Source organism: Musca vetustissima, unplaced genomic scaffold, assembly GCF_032173495.1.
Source record: "Musca vetustissima isolate MV318-11 ecotype Yass unplaced genomic scaffold, APGP_CSIRO_Mvet_v1 utg22057, whole genome shotgun sequence".
NCBI lineage: Eukaryota > Metazoa > Arthropoda > Insecta > Diptera > Muscidae > Musca > Musca vetustissima.
In genome coordinates this window covers 14,383-24,042 of record NW_026887878.1, presented here as the reverse complement: position 1 = coordinate 24,042, position 9,660 = coordinate 14,383, and the positions used below count along the sequence as shown (strand labels likewise).

Below are 9,660 nucleotides of genomic sequence, written 5' to 3'. Positions count from 1 at the left end.
ACAAATTACATATTCTTTTTCGATGGGGGGAGACGAGGGAGGAGGATAGGTATTATGATATATATACTACACATAGTTTATTACTTAAAAAAATATTAAAATTATTTTTCATAATAATAATAAAAAAATTTGTCGTCGAATGTAAAAAAAATATAGACGAGCACTCAATCACACGCAGTCATCAGATCAGCCTGCATCTATCCATCCACCACAATACCTTGGAGTGGGATTTATGTTAATTTCAAATATGAAGGCGGTGAACATTTCTTGCGTAAAAATTTAATTATATACAATGGTAAACAGGATACCAGGGTGATAATGGAGACCTTCCATAGGAAATCGTAGGAGGATATAAATTCCCAATCTGTAAAATAAATTAAAAATAATTAAAAATATAATCATAAAAATAAATTATTTGAATTAGTTTTTTCCATAGAAAAAAAAAATTGACAGGACCCTAGGTCTATTTTTTTTTATAGAAAAAAAAATTGACAGGACCGTAGGTCTATTTTTTTCTATAGAAAACTATTTGACAAGACCGTAGGTCTATAAAAAAATCGTGACAGGAACATTGTTCCATTCACCATTTTTTTCTATAGAAAAAATTTCGACAAGACCGTAGGTCCAATTTTTTTCTACAGAAAAAACTTGACCAACGGTCTTCGTGAATTTTTTTCTATAGAAAAAACTTGACCAACGGTCTTCGTGAATTTTTTTCTACAGAAAAAACTTGACCAACGGTCTTCGTGAATTTTTTTCTAGAGAAAACAATTTAACAGGACCGTAGGTCCCAAGTTTTTTCTATAAAAAAATTGAAATTGACCATAGGTCCACTTTTTTCCATAGAAAAAAAATTCGTCAGGACCGTAGGTAATTTTTTTCTAATAGAAAAAATTCTTCGGGACGTAGGTCCATTTTGTTCTATAGAAGGTCCATTTTTTCTACAGAAAGAATTCTTCGGGACCATAGGTCCAATTTCTTTATAGAAGAAAATTCTTCGGGAACTTAGGTCAAATGTCTAGGTCAGATGTCTAAATTCGCCAACTTACCAAAATACTCATGTAAAACGAACAGCGATATTAAATATAAAGCTAAACTGAATAATTCGGCTAGCACCATTAGTCTGAAATTAAAACGTAAAATATAAATTATTTCGAAATTAAAATTATAAAAAAACATAACTCTTTCCACATACCTATGCCATGTTCTTACTGTCAACGCCACCATAATCAGTTCGGTCATTATCAGCGAAGTAAAACTAATAGCCACAATGTGAATGAATTCATCTTCAAACAATATCAAGGCTCCGTACATGATGACACCACCCTGATAGATACTGATGAGGACCCATATAAAGAATGTTTTATAACTTAAACTGCGACCCTTCGATAAATCTTTATAGAGTTCGGGATACGTAACCGCCGTTGTCGATGTTATGTCCTGATCTAGAACCAATGAAAATACTGGAAACATGGTGTAGAGTGTTGAATAGCCCACCATAAGGAAACCTTGATATAAAGCCACTGAACTTAAATAAAAGACGGCAGAGAAAACCGCCTGCAGGGTGGTAATGATTAGGCCACGATGTATGACAAATTGTGACAGAGCAGCAGAACGTTTATACGAACGGCGACCGTGGACCAATAGCAATTTGGCGATGTGTGAAAACTGGGGTAAACTGAAATCTCCAGCCAAAGAGGCTTGACGGCCTTCACGACCCTCAATACCAACACCCGCGTCAGCTTGTTGAATCATGCTAACATCATTACCACCATCACCAATGGCACAGGTACGCTTGCCCGTGTGTTTCTGTATAAGCTGTACCACTTGAGCTTTTTGCGTGGGGCTACAACGGCAGCAGACCACGGCGGGACAGGCTGTTGCCAATTCCAGAAATTCCAAACGATAATATTGTAGACAAACTTCCAAAGATTCGCCGGATATAACCAAGGCATGTCCCTGTTTGCGGCGGAATTGATTCAGTTCCAAATGGGCATCGGTGCGGGTTTTGACTGGCCTTAAAACATGCAGGCCCTGATTGCGACCAATCAACTGAGAAGATTTGGCAATGCAACATGCGGTCTCTAATTTATCACCGGTCAACATCCAAACACGGACACCAGCATTGCGCAAAAGTTCCAAAGTTGGTCGGACGCCATCTTGTAGGCGATCTTCAACACCTGGAAGAGAGAAAAAAGTTATACAAATTAGGACAATAATTAAAGAATGTAAACAGTTTGTAAACCTACCAGTCAAACACAACAGTTCCATTTCCCTTTCCAATGATTCCACAACGGCCGCCACCTTGGCTGCCCGATCGGTCTTACTGCTACCGGCTGCATGAATACGCGTCTCAAAATCATTATATTGCTCCTCGGTTAAGACCTTCTTGGCCACCACCAATGTTCTAAGACCTTCACGGGCCATATTGCCGGACTCCTCACTCAACCAATCATTATATTGGACAATCGATTGCATTACCACATCAGCGCCCTTCAAGTAGAATGTAATTTCCCCGGTCTGGGAATCTTTGACAATAATACCCATACGTTTACTTTCACTGGTAAAGGGGAAGATTTGCAATATCTGGAAATGCAAAAGGCCATCATCTTCACTTTGATATTGATCTGAAGATTTCTTATGGGTTCGCAATTGCAATGTCATGGAGGTTATGTCACGAGCGATTAGGGTTAAACCCACTTGTTCGGTCCATTTAACCAAGGCAATTTCATCGGGCGACGAAGCCTGATATTGATGTTCATTAGATGAAGAGGCCACATCCATGTTGATAACAGATTTTGTGGGCGAAGATGATCCGCCACCACCTGAGGTAAATGTCGACGAAGTGGACACGGAGCGGTTATCATCTTCATCGGTAACAGGGGTAACATTGTGACACAAGGCCAAAGCCTTTACAGCTTCCCATTCACGCCAACCCTCAGGACGACGCATGCGATTATTGTAGATTGTGGTCGGTTTGGCATTCGATTCCGATGCCGAAGTTGAACGGAATATTGTTGGAGCCAATGAACTGATTATTTCCGATACATGATGGAATGTATCATTGTCATGTGAGACAATACCCAAATGAATTTTCTTAAAGACCATTTCATTTTGGGTCAGGGTCCCAGTTTTGTCGGTCAAAACATACGATATTCTACCCAGTTCTTCGGGTATGGTGGTCGAACGTACCACAGTGCCTTGTATTTCCGGATCATTTTGCATTTGCCATGAATAAAAGGCTTTGCCCATATCCAAATTGACCCTCAAACTGATGGGTATAATATAGGAGAAAAGCAAGACGAAACGGAACATATAACGATACCAGGGACCACTGAAACCTTTCAGCATCATCATGACCAGGGATAGACCCAAAACAGCACAGAAGAGTACCTACAAATGACATTTGATTAAAATCGTTTCTAATTAAAAATTCGTATTTTTTCAAAACCCTACCTTAGTCAAGCCATTGATTTCCATGTCTAGTAAACCCACTTTGGAACGGGGTTGAGAGTTGTTCATAACACTTCTCGTTTCACAGCCAGTATAAATAACAATGCCCGTTGCTGTGCCAGCAGCCACCACGGTATTGGCCCACAAGGTGTTCTCAACATTAAGGCCAGTATCCTCACTGCCATCGGTCATGGAAAAGTTGCCAATAAAGGAGTGTATATCATTCTGAGGCTTTTCAATATAAACACTGGCATCGATGTTAAACAAGTCCGAATCCTTATTCAATTTTTGGGTATAGGGTACGGCCAAGCGTAATTTCCAATCAGTTTCACCTAAAAAATAAAAAACAAACAATATTAAAATTTACCACATAAAACAATTTGTATCCAAAACTCACCATCCAATTGATCGGTCCTCACAAAAACGCTACCACTTTTATCGCTTGTACGCAATAACACCAAATCAGCCGGTACCCTTTCATTTTTCTCCACAATAATCATATCGCCGACTTTCAACTTCGATGATGGTACCATTTCATAACCACGCGTATCGCTAACAATTAGCCGCTTATATTTTTGTGAATTCACTTCACGATCTCTCTGATGACGACGATAATCATCGATAGCCTCACGACATATTGTCACGGTTAGCACAAAACCCAACGGGCCCCAATATGTATACGGGTAACCGATACGAATGTCGGGTATAAATTGTGAGAGAGCCATTAACAGAAAATATAAATTCAAAAAGAAACGAAACTGTTCGAAAAGTACCAACGGCAGGAACGATATGAAATTGTACTTTTGATTACGAATTTCATTCGGTGGGAATTTTTCTGTTGTTGCTCGTCCCAAATGGACGGTACGAGATCGTAGTTCGCGTGGTGCAAACCATTTTCTCCAGCAGCTAAAAAAAAAGAAAAGGGAAATAGGTTAATAAAAGGTGTATTAAAATGAGGACAATTTTAGATATATTTTATAAAAAGTAAATTAGGTTTGCAGGAACCGAAAGTAGGTTTTCTCTTTGGCTTTGGTGGTGATTGCTTTTTAGTTGATAATTACAAATCCAATTGAAATAAAAATAATTTTAAAACTAACTGTTAAAAAACTAAGCAACCAATGACTGTCACTAATCCTACCATAAGGATCAGATTTGTCAATGATTGTCACTTGAAGGTCTTCGTCAGCGGCGGATATTTTCATATTCCTCAGACGTGAGAAATTAACAATTTCATCTATGAAGAAGTTTAACCCCTGGGGCTATGGACACCGAGTGCTGACGGCTGGTGACTTGATGATATTATTCCTACTTCTCAGCTTATCGCATAAAGCAGTGATTTGCACAGACGACTTGAAAAGGCCATCGAAAGTTACACCCAGTATCTTGCTTTATTGGCCTAAAGGCTTCGTTATACATGTTGAGATTGAAATAAATAAATAATTTGTGGTCGGAATCAGTTCTCCATCGACTATTATATTCAGCTGGAGCTTCATTTCAGCCGTTCATGTGGTGATCAGAGTGATTTTGTAGCGCATATTTTCATATTCCTTAATGGTACCCGACGCCATGATCGTACAATCATCGGCATACATTTCGATCTCTATGCCGTCCAGTGGTTGTGGAATTTCGGAAAGGTAGAGGTTAAACAAATTCGGAAATATGACCCCTCCTTGGGGAATCTGAATTCCACATACGACAGGCGTCTACACATATAGTTCATAATCCAACGTTTCAAACACGGTCGGTTATCCAGGCTTCAGGAACTATATGTGTGATTAACGACAAGTTGAGGGCTGATGTTAAGTACTCAACTTCGGGTTCATCCAGCTGTTTTAGCATTGCCGTGGATATTCCGTCCGGGCCCATCGCTTTGGATGACTAAGCGTTATTGATGACATCTGCAACGTCCTTCTTCCTAAATTGTGGTGGTTCCTCCTCGGCTCACAGTGTACTTATGCGACGTAGTACACTCCTTTTGACCCCGTCACTCTCGGGGGGTGCTCTATGAATTGCCGGTTAAAATAACTCGCGCACCTCTTCGGGTCTGTCATAGTTATGTCGTCAAATGTAACAGCCGTCCTGTCATCCTTCCTTCCAGGATTCGAGAGTGACTTAACCGTTGCCCACAATTTATTTGATCTGGTGACAATGTTACATTGCTTCAAGTGGTGTAGCCACTTTTTCCTTTTGTGCACGTGGTGTTAGATTCTGTATCTGCTGTAGAGGAGGTGTCTCATAATTCGACGACGAAGACGTTGACGACAACAACGTTGGCGACGATGTCGTTGACGACGAAGACGTTGACGGCGAAGATGATGAGGACTAAGACCTGAACAGCCGCAGAAATGCATCCATCGACTGCATCTCACCGACGTTGATCTATGGTGGATGCGGTTACGTCAAACGGAACAGAAGCAACGTCCGAGGTTTCTTTCTATCCCGGCGCGGACCAGAAGAGTTCCGAACAGGCATCTCGGGATATAATTTTGATGGCTATGGTCGTCGTATTTGGTGGAGAAATTTTTGAGCAAAATTGTGTGAAAAGGCTCTATGTCTCTTCCTATAACTGGGGAACTCAAATGCACACCTCAAGCAATTCTGGTGGGAAGATTTGGATAAAAATAAATAGTGCGAAAATGTCCTATGGGTCTTTTTATGACTCAAATAACTGCGGTAGAAAGATTTGGATCAAAATAAATAGTGCGAAAATGTCTTATGTCTCTTCCTATGACTGGAGATCTCAGAGACACTCTCCAATCATCTATCTTGTGCACATTGTTTTTAAAATTGTATTCATTTTTGATATCAAGCATACTAGTATAAATGAATTTCAAATCAGATGGTTCGGAGGTTTTTTTTTTAATTTAAATATTTTTTTTATGAAATTAGATCATCTGCCAACCACCACATCACATGTATGTATTTGCAAATACTGACTCATCACCATTAATGCTTGGAGTTTACGTCAAATACTGTGGTTTTAGATTCGAATTTCAAATCAAGTTACAAAAAATTTACTTCTTTCGCGTGCTTAGAGAAAGACTTCGAAAACGTTGAAAGGCTTCTATGATAAAAATATAGGACAACAGTAATTGAATTCTAGATCTCTAACGGTACTTTATCAGGTTGATATTATGCGGAATGGGTAAAGGCCTCAGACATTCACAGCATTATTTTTTCGGTATCCTTTCTAATTGAAATGACTTTAAATCCAATATTACCCACTTTTTACTAAAATTACTTCAAAAATAATTAAAAACTTAAAAAAAAATCAATAAATTAAAATTTCATAGGCAACAAAGAAGTAGTAATTTACTAACACACAGGAGGAATTTATAATGCATGGCCTGAATTTTCTTGAGGTCACCTGGAAAACAAACAGCAGCAGCGAAAATACAAACAGCTAACGGGCAAACATATCATTACACCACCATGCCACTAATAGCTAACTAGCACGCACATCCTTTTACAATGCAAAAGAGATTATCCATAATAAAATAAATAAAAAACATTTCAAAATAATTATCGTAATAAAACTGGAACGAAATAAATTGAATTTTACATTGGGAAGAGCAAAAGAAAACCGAAACTAGAACAAACAACTTCACAAGAAGTAATCAATTATGCTAATGCAAAAAAAGATGGGCAAAAACAACATTATTTTTTTGTTTGTACTCAATAGAGACATACAGCTGTTATTGAAGAGTGTGAGAGACAGAGAGGGGTTTCCCCAACAACAAACGCGATATGACAACATTTTGTGTATAAATATTCATGAGCAGACAAGCAGGCCAGTGCACAGCAAGGGGTGAAGAGCCACAAACATTTTTTTCACCCACATACATTCACACACACACAGGCACGAACCCAGCAAACCACCATAGTCAGCAGCAATCTTTTGTCATGACAGAACTTTACTCACTGTATTTTGTTTTTTCATGCCAGCCATGACCATACACGATGAATAAGAACAAGAAGAAAAATCATTACACATACATAACAAACGAAAAAAATTAAAACAGATAACGAAAAAACATAAATGTTTAGTAATTCTACACCAACAAATAATATACACAAATGAATTCCATTTTTTTTATATTATAAAAATTATTAAATTGATTGATGATTCACCTAAATAAATACCACCGTCTCCGAGGCCGATTTATAAGTGGTATATTTTCACGAACAATTGGTGTAGTGGCTGAATTCTGGGATGAAACATCATCCAGATTAATTTTTGCCATGGCAAAACTTTCAATTATTTGTTCACACAATTTTTCTGTTTTTCCCGTAAACTGAGCCGTAATAAATTTTCACAATTGTTTTCTATTATTTTTTGTTATAGTTTCTTTTGATGACAAAGGAAAGTTAATTTACGTTGTTTTTGCTTCTATATGTAAGATTTCTCCACACACACTCACTCTCACTGTGAAAAAAATTTCGTATTAAATGACAACTACTGCAGACAACAGTGCTGCCAAATTGTTGTAAGTGTATGAAATAAACAATGCAACTATGGCATCACTTAACAAACTGTTTTGTGTACTAAAACGAAGGAGTTGTGTTGCCATCGCGGCAATTGAAGGTTTGAATAGGCGGGTAATGAGTAATTTAATAATGCATTATTCTTTGAAATTAAATACCGTTATATGGAGACTGCACGAAAAAGCGGACGAATATGGATAATTTTTTGTATAAAGATTTGCCACACAATAGAACTTCAAAATTCCATTCAATTCCTTTAAAAAATGTGTACAAAATCCTTAAAATATCACAAATTTGATAGGTATCGTTATATGGGGACTATCGTGAAAAGTCGATCCACGTTGAATATTTTGAGTAGAAAGATTTTATACACCATGATAACTCAAAATATCAATATACATACATTTCAGTTGAGAAACGTGAAAAAACCTAAGCACCGGATATATGGGATATCCTATGAAAACTCAAAATGCAAAATTTCAAACATTTCTGTTGAAAAACATACCAAAAATATCATATATTTTTTGGTACTCTGAATAGGGGCTATACAGTAACGTGGGCATTTATAATACCGAACACCCTAGGTGTAATAGCTATGTATGTGCAAAATTTCAATACTCTATTTAATATATTTTGAGTCCTATTTTGATTTTAACAGACTTGCATAAATCTCTAAATATTTATTACAAAAAAAGTTATTATAAATTTCCGTAAAATGCCATGGGTGGGGCACCTTTGAACATGCCCATTAAACTCGAGTAAAAAACGGAGTTTTCAACTTTTGGCTTCAATTTCTTAAAATTTCAAACGGGCTAATAAGATTACGAAATTAACTGTATTTTTCACCATATTAATTTTTGTTTTTAAGTCATTTTATGTTTTAATAAATTTTGATCTAAATTTTTTAAATTTCGAAATTTTTTTATATATTTGTTAATGAATAAATGCATTTCTGATATGTATGAATAAAATGCATACACATTTGAACATAAACACCCTAAAAAACCATGTCGTTCAAAAATGCTAACCCTTGTATAAACAGCCCCCCTGGGTTTTTGACTTCGTCCATTAAAACAGTAATAAAATATATTTATCAAGCTTAAAGTATATCATATGTATATTCATTTTAAAGGTTACATATGTACCTATTAGTTAAAATTTATAAGAAACCAAAAATTATAAAAGAAAAAAATTTGTAAGGCTTGAAAGAAAAAAGTGTTCAAAGGTGCCCCCCTCTCCCCTATCTGTTTCTCCCCATAAAAAGTCCCAAAAATAATATATATTTTTCAAACAATAATGTCTCTATTGTCCTGCGCATAGAATGGCATAATACTTCATTTAATGTTAATTTATCTTTTATTGTTTAATAATATTAATATAAATTGAAAAAAAATCAATTTAATTTATTATTTTTATTTATTTTCTCAGATGTCATTCACATTGCAAACACATTGGCTTAGATTGGCAACTCTGTTTGCAAATATAATGCAATATGTGCAAAAAATGCTGCCAAGTTTCCAACAGCTTAACGTCATTTCACTATTTCATCCGTTGGAGTTGTGTGACACATTCGCTAATTCAAAGTAATAAACAAAATTAAACACGCTATTAAAAAATGAAGCGAGATGTATTTATATTAAAAATAAATATTAAAATTATTCATACAAATTAATACACAGAAATATATTAATAACAAACACTAAAATGTTACTCTCACGCACA

General features: G+C 36.4%; 1 protein-coding gene across 1 annotated transcript; it reads right to left on the bottom strand.

The window, feature by feature from the left end:
* Positions 1-228: 228 nt before the first annotated feature.
* Positions 229-7,736, bottom strand: LOC133335678 (probable phospholipid-transporting ATPase IIB). Its single transcript, XM_061543989.1, has 7 exons — positions 7,585-7,736; positions 3,851-4,359; positions 3,457-3,785; positions 2,250-3,393; positions 1,196-2,180; positions 1,050-1,123; positions 229-364 (listed from the first exon to the last, which is right to left on the bottom strand). Exons 1-7 carry the CDS (start codon positions 7,695-7,697, stop codon positions 231-233), a joined length of 3,288 nt encoding a protein of 1,095 aa, XP_061399973.1. The 5' UTR covers positions 7,698-7,736; the 3' UTR covers positions 229-230.
* Between the last annotated feature and the right edge of the window lie 1,924 nt (positions 7,737-9,660).